We start from the raw sequence: 12,121 nt of genomic DNA, 5'->3' as shown, positions 1-12,121 counted from the left end.
AAGTAAGCAATTGGAGCCCAGCTTTTGGCTGTAAGGTTTGTACCCCTTTATCTTGCTTTAAAATAAAGTCAAGTTTTCCCCCCCTTACTCCTCAAATACCTGTCCAGATAAACCTAAAGTACAAAGAGACTTCATTAATGATTCACTGATTTTGTGCAAACACTTACTGTGTCAGATAAAGAGACTATCATGAAATAATTGCGTAGTGTGAGAATTTGAGATCCTTGAGGAAGAATACCTGCTTCAGGTAGCATTCTTGATACTTTTTATCTGTGTAGGCTAAGCAGGCACAGTATTGGTGTCATGTTTTATGTCATAAATCAGGGTTTGGAAGGAGAACCTGTGGACATGTTCCACCTTATTTGGTTTGTTGTTTGTTTTTTTTTTTTTCTGCCAGGTACCACATCAGTTTTGGAATAATCTGAAATCTGTAATGATTTGAACAGATGCCATTTAGGCATGAATTGTCAGCCTCTGTCCTGAAAGTATTATTATTTCTTTATCCTGCAATGATAATTTTTTGCTAATGTGCCCAATTTCACACTTTCCTGTATGTCTTCAAATCACCAGTGAAAGTAATTAAAGCTCAATGTTTGCTTTTAGTATTAAAATAAAAGAAGATAATATATGGAAGGTGTGAAACATTGCAGAAGAGACAGTGGCGGTACCTCTCAATGAAAATAATAAGCCTAAACAGTGTTTATGAAAAAATGAAAATTTACGTATGATTATTTATTTGGTTCATGAAATACTTATGTTTCCTTACAGAAATTTCCTGTTAAAAGCCACAGTCTTTTTAAGTGGTGCAGTTTACATTGAAGGTTGCCAAAAGGGAGCAATATACTTGTTCTGCAAATCCTTACTCCAGCATATAATCAGAAGAAAATAAGTTGCTGTATTTTAATAAATGATATGGTTTTACATAGAGACATATAAATTTGCATTACAACAAAGTAAAACTGAGTTGATTATTAGTTATATTTTACATAAGTGAAGGCTTGTGTTAGCTTTATTTTCAGATTTTACAGATTCATGTGACTTGGTTTTGGGAAAATGCAAATTTTAACAAAATGAAGCAGCTTTTCTGAATATTCAGACATCTGAAGGTCACCTTTGGCCTTTTTTTTCTTTTTTATTTTTTTGCTTTAAAGTGGTTTCTTAAGTGTGTGTATTTGTTCCTTTTTGTAGAACATAAATAGTTTAAAGACGTATGTTTCTGCCTGAGGAAATAATACCATTCTCTGGCCTTTGTATCTTAACAGACATCTAGTTATATTGTGATCAGGTTGCATCTATCCTTTTTCCCAGCTCTTGTATTTGAGGATGAAGTGTGTGAATGTTTTGAAAACAAAGAAGCTTATATTCTTGTGACAAAAATTTCCATCTCTTCTATTTGTATAAAAACATTGAGCAAACAACGGATCTTTTGTTTGTTTTAAATAAAATAGAAGTTCCTGGCATAATCCATGTGTCTTCATTATTTTAACATTAGGACTCATTGATCCTTGAGAAGTCGCAAAATTGGAGTTCCCAGAAAATGGACCATATTTTGATTTGTTGCGTTTGTCTTGGAGATAACAGTGAAGATGCTGATGAAATAATCCAGTGTGACAACTGTGGAATAACAGTACATGAAGGTAATACAACCCTTCATCCTCGTAGCGGGAGGAAAGCATATGATTTGCTTTTAATGATATTTTGACTTGCTTTCTTCAAAAAAAATATGAAGCCTTTGAACTCTGGCAGGTAATTTTTTTTTTTTGTAATACTATGTGGATCCTTTTTAGGGGTAAAACATCCATCTTCTATTTTAGGAACACAAATATAAGCAACTGCGGGAGAGGGCATGTCTGTGGATACTATATATCGAATCACAGTCTGTGAATTTTGGAGCTATAAATAATGTTTTTGCAGCTCCAGAATATGATATTAAAAGTATTTCTGATTGCATAACTGCAATATGAGATCATGAGGATAGGAGGCATTCTCAAAGGGAAGGATTTTTTGCATATATTTTTGCTGTACCAAAAAGGAAGCAAAAGAGGAGGAGGAGAGAAAGGAATGGTCCATAATGTTTAGTTGTAAGTGAAAAGAGCTAGCCTTGAACTTTCTCATGGTTTTCACTGACAATTTGAAATGTGGAAATTTTCAACTTAAAATGCACTTAATTTATTGTTTGCTAATTGCTTAGAAATCTAGGCTATGTGTGTGTTATGAATGTAGGAGGTTTTTAAGAAACACTTATTGTGCAATAATTCATGGAGGGTGTGGCTGTATGGTGTGTTGCTTCTCTTCTTCATAAGGATGGGAGGTAGGGGTGGATCTTAAGATACATCCTGTACTTTTTTTAGGTGTTCACTTTTTTTTTAATGTTCCCCTGGAAAATCAGATAGGCTACTTCAATCCTTGAATTCATTTATTCTTCAAAAGCATAAAAGGCATTTATTTAATTTATGTAACTGCCACCTTTTAAAAATTTTTTGAAGCTGTTGTAGTGTTCTTTGTGCATTGAGCTGTATTTCATTTGTTTGCGTAATATCAATTAGGAAACTCAGGATGGAATTTCTGTCCTCAAATTCAGATCCCTTATGTTAAGTACTGGAATGTACTCTTAACTCTTTAACTCCAGTTGCGGTCCTTTGAAGAGCTAATCAATACTGTCAGTGGAGCTTGGAGAACAATCTGGTTAACCTAATTTATGATGAACTGAATCACACTCTAGGTGCCTTAGTTAGATTTTCGTTGACTATTACAAGTGCTAGACACCTAAATTGATACGCTTGCAGAATTCCTTTCTCTGTGTCCATTAAGATTTCGGAAAGTGATGTGCAGAATACATCAGTTTTGAGATGCAGTAAGCTATAGTTTTATAGAATCTTGATGTGTTTTTTTTTTTTTAATTTACCCTAGTGCAGTGTAATATTAACTCATGAGAAGAGAAAAATTGAATCAAAGTGTCTTTTGCTCATAGTTATGAGTACCTATTTGAGATTCCCCAAACATTATATTCAGTCAGTAAATTTAAACCCTAAAGCTGTGGAGCTTCCTGAAGATTATTCTGTAAGGTTTATTTAATGATTGTACAGTTAATCATGTTAAAGTACAGAATGATTGTGATAGGAAAATGATTTGCCTTTTTAGAATAAAATGATGTCAAATTTGTTTTTTATTCCAGAGGAGTGCCTTTAAATTTCCCAAAAGATCACTTTCTCATTTTGTTTAGTTTACTAAACCTTTGTCCCTGCAAAAGGTAAGATTATAGCTGGCTTTCCTCCACAGTTCCATAGGTCAAAAATTACTTGAATTTTAGTAGTTCAAAATCTGTCTAAAAGTAATTGCTGCCATTCTTCTTCTTAAAGTGTTGTAAGGCAAAGATTCTTTCTAGTCCCACTGATACAAAGATCCAGCGTGTATATGTTTCTTTTCTTATTGTTGCAACAATGTAAAATAGATTAATTGGGGAGATTTAAGTTCTACAGTCTGTACAAGATAATTGACTAAGGATGTTGGATAATTTTTCACACTTGAGGTTCAGTGTTTAGCTGTTTACAATTTATTTTAATAACGAATATTTAAAGTAGGTGAAGTCTTAGGAAAAAAAAAAAACAAGCTGAGTAGAAGAAAGTAATTGTTGACTGTGATAAAAGTGTAGATTTCCCTGGCAACAAGATGAACTTCAAATCGATGGTAAATTTTGAAGTGACAGTTTTGGTGAGTGTTTCATTGCTAGATATGTGTATCATTTTGTGAATACATTATATAGAGACATTTATGTTCGTGTATTTTTTCTGTACTTTGATTTTTTTTTTTAGTAGTAAGAGCAGATGCTATTTTAAATCAGAGCTTTTTATCAGTAATTTTAGATAATTGCAGCAAATAAGAATTTTATTTAAAAAATTGAAACCTTTTGAAGCTTTAGTTTGATTCGATGATTTTGTATATACATATATTCGATAACTTGGAGGGTTTCTGCCCAGTGTCATTTGGCTCATTGTATTACTTCTGAATGCATGAGTAATTAATGAAGATGCAGACTATCATAAAGAACTTGCTATCAAAATCAAAATGCAATGCAAAAATTTTTCTTCCTGTTGAATTCATTCAAGTCAAGTGATTTCCAAATATAAATTGAGAAGTAGTTGCAGAATTAATTGCTGTCTAATCATATAAACCTTGCTTGCAACCTTGAGAATTACTTTTTAAATGTTAATAGAGGCAAGGTTTACTCTTAGTATCATGTGCTTTAATCTATACCTCATAACTGTGTGCCCAGATCATGGACATAGGCTGTATTATAAGAAGTCCTTTGTAGTTTGAAAAAGATGTTCCAGTAATAAGTGACTCTATTCTGTAAACGCATTGGAATCAAATAATTTGTTCTTATTTTGCAGGTTTCCTTTAGTAGGTGGATTTCTGTGGCTGCAGACACCATGCTGTGTCTTGAAATTTGTTCTGATAGTTGAGCTTTTGAGCTTTTCAGACAATGCAGTGTCTGGCACGATATTGTACGAATGGGCTCCTATTTATGAATTGGATAGGAATTGATGCAGTGATGGTTACCTGTGTTTGCCTGCAGAGAAGAATAATATACTCATTTCCTAAGAACTTATTTTAATACCTAGCAATTTTCTTTTCCTTAGAATCTCAAACACAAGACACCTGTTATCCTGAAATGCCCAAACAAAGCTGTTGGAATAACCCAGAGTTTTTCTTTACAATTTTTGTACACAATTTCAATTATAAATTTGTTTTCTCTATTTTTCTATAGCACTGTAGATACTTATTTGGAAGGAAGTGGACTCCTTTCACACCCTACTGGTGTCTCTCCCAGGGGCCCACATAGTGATGATATTGGTGATCTGATTATTCTTTCCCTGAAGACCTTGTTGTCTCTCTCTCTGTTGACTTCTGTAGAAACTGTTCTACTTCACATGGAGGCTCTTATGTCCTTGGCGTGTGCCAGAAGTGGATGTTTCAGGTGACTGGAAGAGATTTTTCTATGGTATCCACCTTTGTATGTCATATGAAGTTATTCACTAGCCCTGAAAATGCTGCCCTCAAGTTGAGCCTACTTCTTCTGAACACTAGGGCTCCCTTCCTTCCCAGGGTCGGGGGGGAATCTCTTGCTCTACTTGTAGCTACAGGTCAAAGGGCATGCGATAGTATGTCCCTGTCATGTGGAGGTGATCCAATTCCCTAAGTGGCTGCATGCCAGCATAGTTGTCAGCAAGAATCTGTTACCTTTTCTCAAGGAGGAAACTAATGCTGCCTTGGATTTTAAGTCAGGCAGGGTCTACATGTCCAATCTCCCTTTTCTTTGGTAAGTTTTAGCTTTTATAACTCAAGATAGTTTATCACTGTGCATACTGCTCCATTACCCGTGCACCTGGTACTTGGTACCAGTGCCTTTTCCTTTACAGTATCTGGTGCAAAAGCTGCCTGTTCAATAGTGGCTTGTATTCCTTTTGATTTGCTTGCTTGTGTTAACTGTGACCTGAAGTATTCCATAGGAATAGGGGGGTGATAGCTCATCTAGAAGCAACCCTGCCAGCACTCATGTGGAACACAGCAACATGGCTGAGAGTTAGAGGTTGATTCCGATTCAGACTTTACGTTATTTACTGACAAGTCTTGAGATTGCTAGAAATTGTTTCCTTTCCAATACAGCTGTTGGCTGTGTGATGTTCATATCACTTGTACGGCCTGCATTGCTTGTCCATAAGCTAGCTTTTCTCTGTGGACACACGTCTGAAAATCTACAAAATTTGTGGAGCAAATAACTAGTTCAAATAATGAGAGAAATCTGTAACTGCCTCTACAACTACATTAGCGGCATACATGTAATCCTAATTTAATATGCACTCACACTTTGCATTCACCTCTTATGTCGGCATGTAATTAATTAATAAGTCTATCAATTAAAAATTTGTTAGCATTTCACAGCTCAGCCTATTTTTTTCCGCCAAAAATAATCAAAAGGAAAAATGTTTACATTGCTAAGAAAAAGAGCTTTCTTATTGAATGTGTAGTAGTACAGTTGCTTTTCTGTGTGGAGATAATTCTCATTCCCTTTTATAAAAATCTCCTTTAGGCACTAATCTGTCATTTTGAATAAACACTTTTGTGGTAAGATCTTGTAATAGCAAGGCACCCCCAGCTGTCATGTCATTTTTTTTGACGTATTGATTGCAGCATATCTGAAGAAAATATCTGGTGCATATCATAGCACGTGCAGTTACTGTAGGTAGTATACTTTCCAGCTATCTTCCTTGGGTTAGCTGCTGTGAATTAAATTACTTAAGTTCTATATTTTTCCAGCTGCTTCTTTTCTATCTCCTCTATTTGTTTCTTTATTTTGATCTGTATGGCAGGGAATAAAATTTTTTTGGTAAAAGCAATAGCGTAGTCTCCATATGCCTTACAGCATTTACAGCAAAAAAAAAAAAATTGTTTTTGCGTTTTAATTTTGCCGCTTAGCCTGGCCTCCTGCTGTCTGGTATAAAAATTCATTTTATGAAATCTTGTACTTCAGCACTGTTTATTTACTAAGTGAAGATACTGTTCTGAATTTATGATGTGTGAACTGACTAATGTCTTTAATTGGACTGACAGCTTAGAATAAAGATTGCCTGTAACATTTTAAATACTGTGATCTGACAGTATTTATTTTTACAAACCTACAGTTTTCTTAAAATTCATGTTTTCACGGTCTTTGTGAGATTGTTGTGGTTCAGAGTACATGTAGACATACCATATGCAGATGTTGTATTTCAGTGGCAAAAAATAACCCTCCCAGGGAGACGGAGAAACAGATGCAGCCAAGACAAGAATTAGGTCTCTCTTCCTGTTTCTCTCAGTTCAGCATAAATTTCAGAACAATTGTTTTAAAGTTAGCAATTTAAAGTGCTTGAAATTTCATTTTTATGACAATCCCATAAAAAATAAGCTATTGACAGAGTACAATGACTTGGGAATATAAAAGGAATACAGGGAATAAAAAAGTTAATTTTCTGTGTAAAATGGCATACTTTTGATAGACAACTTGGCTGTAATTGTAATATATATATGCATTTTGTGGAACAGTAAATGTTTTGAGAGTTTTAATTTCACTTTCATGTGTTTAAATTCATAGGATAATATTATACTAAACCAGTTTTATCTTTTAGTGTAAGGTTTTCAAAGAGATGGTAGACACAAGGTTGTGATACTATAATTTAAGAATGTATAAACATGACTAATGAATTCTAGTTGAAAAGGGGCTCTTGGGTATTCTAAAGATCCAAAATTCAGAATTTTTATGAAAACTAAGGGAAGGCAGCATGCATTGTAAGCAAAGTGTTTAAAAGTTGTTTTATTTTCTTGAACATATTTTCCAATCAAAAGGTGGGTGGTTGACTTAATGCCAAACAGGTAACAGGTGCAGTGATAGTAACTGAAACCAAATATGTCATTTACAAGATGCCTCTGTTGTCCTTTTATTCCTTAGGTAATGACACCATTTACACAACTGTAGTGTGCTCAGAAGTTACCCCCTTATATTGATTGGGATATTTACTTGTTGTGAGCCCTTACATTGCTCTCTGTTCCAACACTTAGCAATTCCCAACAATTCATACAGGACGGTTGGATGACGCAACTTTTGCTTATCAGCTTAAATGTTCAACACTAGAATGGAATGATCTCTAAACCAGCAGCTTCATATCTGCATGTCTGTGCATTTTTAAGAGTCATAAAAATAATAGTTCTAAATTTTTTTTAATAGAACAGAAATAATTCTTTGAGCATAGAAAATGGAGGCGGATAGTAATAAGTTGAACCTTTGTTGTACTCAGCAATTTTAAGGATCTTAAATGATGTACTTAAAGAGGTAATCGTCTGTTACATATAAAAGAATATTACTGTGGTAAAAATATGGAATTACAGCTGTTTTTGAGAGCGCTGAACTCTTGAGCTATATATTGTAACTTTTCAGACAGATTTGGACAGAAGTGCATTGAGTTTTTTTTTATCAGATGCTTTTTGTAATGTGTTTCTGATTTAATACACAAAAATTCAATTATATCCATGCAGTACAAAACACTTCCTCCCCCCTAGTTTCACATACAGGAAATATGAATCCTCTAGCATGGTTATTATGAAGTTACTTGAAATTGGGAAGTGAAAGGTGCAGAAAGTGTGGTCAAGAACTGCAAGTTCATCTTTTTTATTGATTTAATTAATGTTAATTAATTTGCATGGTTGCTTGAATATATTTGATAATCTGTTTTTCCATGATACTAAATTTTGATAGTGTGAAGTGATGATGATGGAAGTAATTACAGCACGTGTGTCATTTTCTAGAAACAAAAAATAAATGACTGATAAGTATATATTTCAGAATGAAGGTAGGAATCTGGGAAAGTCACCATTCTAATCTTAGCAGGCTGATGGCACTTAGATTAGAAAAGCAAATCAATTATTTTCAGTTGGTGAAGAAGCATCAGTGTTTGAAAGAAATTGATTTTGTTTGGGCGTATAGATTGATGACAGTATTACTGCTCCTATGGTGTTAGGTAGTTTTAATAAATACATTTAGGAAAATGTTGCTATGTTAAGAATTCTATAGGAATTATAAAAAGCTTAATTATTCATAAATTCTATGATATCAACAGGCTGTGTGTTTGCACATCAATGCAATTCCTTAGAAGTAGCTTCACTGACATATATTCAAGATGGTTTTATAAGAAAATTACTTTCTAGAATACAACCTAAAGCTAGGTTATAAAGAAAATAGAGTTACCTTATGTGTGAGCTATCTGATATTTTATATACCTAATGAAACCTGGCTGTGTATGCACTATAGGCATTACTTGTCCTTTGATTCTGGAATGCTTTTATAATGAAAAGAAGCATTCTGGTGTCTTATATTCATTCTTATTGATGAACCTCATTCTGTAATGGAAGGCTGTATTTCTTAAATGATTCCTACAGTGTTATTGCTAATTTCCTGAATGTAATTTTATTCTATTATACAGTGCTTTGCAAGGGGAGTTAGAACACTGTTTCTGTTTCATTACAGTGGGTGGGTAATGAACCAAAGTAACAAATCATGTTGCTATTTAATTGCAGAATTCAATAATTTGACTGTTTTGCAAGCACAGATGTTGACTTGATTACTGGTTTTGATGAAGAACTGAATTTAGTCTTTTAGTAGAGTCTCTGCTGTGTTTTAAGTGTTGACAATGAAGGCATATTTTTTTCTCATTGAGTAACATGAACGTTCAAATGTGACATGCAGAAACGCATTTTTGTGGTGATAAGCTTTAAGATTTGCAGTAGTAATACTACTCTTGTGCAAAATTTAAATGATAAACTTCTAAATCACTTTTAAAATAATGTTTTCCTAAATTTGTGGTGATGAAGCATGCATAGACCTCTTTAACAGTCATCAAAATACAGTAGATATAGAATGGAGAAACTGAATGATTGAGTTTAGCCATAATTTAAAACCAGATGAAAATGAGAATGGTATTTTATGAACTGTATTAATTTTTTTAACCTGTCTGATGTCTCAAAACTGTCAGTTTGTGCCCTTCAAACTATACTTTGATTTGAAAGTTACAGAAGGTCTTTTAAGCTCACTGCTTCAACCCCCAAACTACACAAATAGTGGTTTATTTTGTATGTATATTCTTTTCTATTTGATTTGGATGTTGAATTTGAAGTGGAAAGGTGGAGTGCGTATTTGTTGACTGGATACTACAGACATTATCACCCTCTAAAAAAACTCGAACCCATAACCAAACCACCCAAAAATAATGTTCATTTTCAGAGTTAGGAGAAGGAGAAAGATAGGAATATCCGAGAGAAGCCTGTTCACAAATCTGTAATCTGATCCATGATACACATGGATTCTTCACTTGATGCTGGTGTTCAAAGAAGCTTGTTATAAGTTGGGTTAGACTGTTGATCCAACTGAAAGCTGACTTCACAAGTGGCATGGGAAGATAGGTAGCTTAACATATGCACTAGACCTGCCATACTGAAGGAGAGGATTGGGATATGGTATATAGGGTTTTATAGGATAGTAATAAAGGAATGAATAACTCTATGAATATCTTCATAAAATAGTATAATTGATCAGTTTTTATTGGAATTTTTAAAGTTTTCCTTAGCTTGTTGCAGTTAGCTTGAAATATATTTCTTTACTGAAAAAATGCTTTGAGGTTTCTTAGTCTTTGTTGGCCAATTTAAGTCTTGTTTTCTTAATTTCCTTCTTAATGTATAGTCTGGAAGAACACCAGGCATCGCTAACCGAGTAAAGTAAACCATCCTTTTTCTTCTTGTTTTTCAGTTGTAATCTAAGGCACTCACATAACAGATCAATTCTTAGAATTAGGGTCTCTTTAAAATTTTGCACTAAAGATAATCTTTGCAAAAATATTGTAAGCTTTCTTGGGACTTTTGATATCATTCCTCTAAATGTATATGTATATGCCTGCTGAAAATATAATTGACTGTCTACCTTTACAATTATCATATTATATTGGTCTTAAATTTTTTGTGTGTGTAGGTTGCTATGGTGTTGATGGAGAGAGTGACTCTATCATGAGCTCAGCTTCAGAGAATTCCACGGAGCCTTGGTTTTGTGATGCATGCAAATGTGGTGTCACACCTAGTTGTGAATTATGTCCTAACCAGGATGGAATCTTCAAGGAGACTGATGCAGGCAGGTAAGACTGAAGGAGTGATGTTTTGAATTTGAAGTCATCTTACATTTAATATAATGGATTTTGCCTATGTCTGCTCCTATAGGTTACAGTGTCATAAATTAAGCTTTGTTGTTGATGTTCCCACTCTCTCTGCTCAGTTTTGAGTTCAGTGCTCTTTGGATAGTCAATCACCTAATTTTTTTGTGTTCTCCTAATATTCTTCATGCCCATTATAGTATTAGTAAGGTGTTGTCTTAAGGTGAATTTGAGCATCAAGATTTATGGACTTATGAACAAAAGACATACCTAAGTGAAACAAAACGCCATTTATTTCAGGGACTGAAAATCCAGTATGAATTGTTAGATGTATATTCTTACTGGATATACTAGAAGACCTTTCTTTGTTCCCTTGAACTACTTGTGTGATGCATTTTTTTTTCATTTAACAAAAAAACATTATAGTGAAAGGATTGGAGTCTTGAAAAATAAACTTTTTTTACATCAAGAATGCAGTTTACATGCAAGGAAAAAGATACGGTGTGTAGATAAAGTTAATATCCTGTAAACTCTTACTCACGATTCAGTCAGCTGCAAGAATAATGGCATGAAAGACTTCTCTCACTTAACCAATGGCTTGAATTATTTACAGCGGGAACTGGGGATAAGGAACCTAAGAAAAACTGTGTAGTTATTTTGAGTTTGCTCAGACTTGGAAGTTGCAGTGAGGAAAGCAGGGCTTGAGTCCCTTGAGCCCCACTGCTGAATAGTAGTTTTATGTTCTATAAGGGACAGCTTGTGGGGATGGTCACAGTGGTTCTCTGATGGCAGTTGAGCTGTAGTATTTGGTATCTGCTTGTAAATCACTGTGGAATCTGAGTATGTGTTCTGTTTAGTTCAATTCCATTAGCAGCCAGAACATTGCGTTTTATGCCTTGCTAGTGTTGTGCTTCTTTCATGGTTAATCCTGAAGAGCAGCAAAACAGTGAAGCATTCTTCTTTACTTAGTAATGCCGAAAAAAAGAATGATGAATTCTGCTGCAGAGGGGTAAAACACCTTCCAGACTTCTTGTCGTATTAGATTTGGAGAATTTTATCACCATTGGGGCAATCACAGCATGTGCTTCATCTGAAGGAAGGAAAAGTTAGTGATCATGTTAATATAGAAGGCAATAATTGGTTGATAAGGCTGTTCAGATGATAAAGAAAGTTTCTTGATCCTGTTTCAATATATCTGGTTGAGATGTAGGAATATGAATGTCTGCAGACATATCTTACTGATGATGATAGATGAGTTGGGAAAAATCCAATTAATTGTTCAGTATTAGTATAAAAGTACTTTAAAATTCAGTAGTGTCAACATGTGTTGCTAAAGTTTTCTGGGTTTTTTAGCTGTATATTTTAGAACATCTTTTGTACTAACATGTCGCAAA

General features: G+C 34.1%; 1 protein-coding gene across 1 annotated transcript in view; it reads left to right on the top strand.

The window, feature by feature from the left end:
* PHF14 (PHD finger protein 14) overlaps positions 1-12,121 on the top strand; it is a 158,420-nt gene that overhangs the window by 13,660 nt on the left and 132,639 nt on the right. Inside the window, exons 4-5 of the mRNA XM_054060246.1 lie at positions 1,493-1,637; positions 10,553-10,712. Coding sequence (XP_053916221.1) covers positions 1,493-1,637; positions 10,553-10,712 — 305 coding nt within the window. The remainder of the gene's footprint in view (positions 1-1,492; positions 1,638-10,552; positions 10,713-12,121) is intronic.

Source organism: Cuculus canorus, chromosome 2 (genome assembly GCF_017976375.1).
Source record: "Cuculus canorus isolate bCucCan1 chromosome 2, bCucCan1.pri, whole genome shotgun sequence".
Classification (NCBI taxonomy): domain Eukaryota; kingdom Metazoa; phylum Chordata; class Aves; order Cuculiformes; family Cuculidae; genus Cuculus; species Cuculus canorus.
Note: the sequence above shows the minus strand (reverse complement) of the source record. Positions and strands in the feature narration are given on the sequence as shown.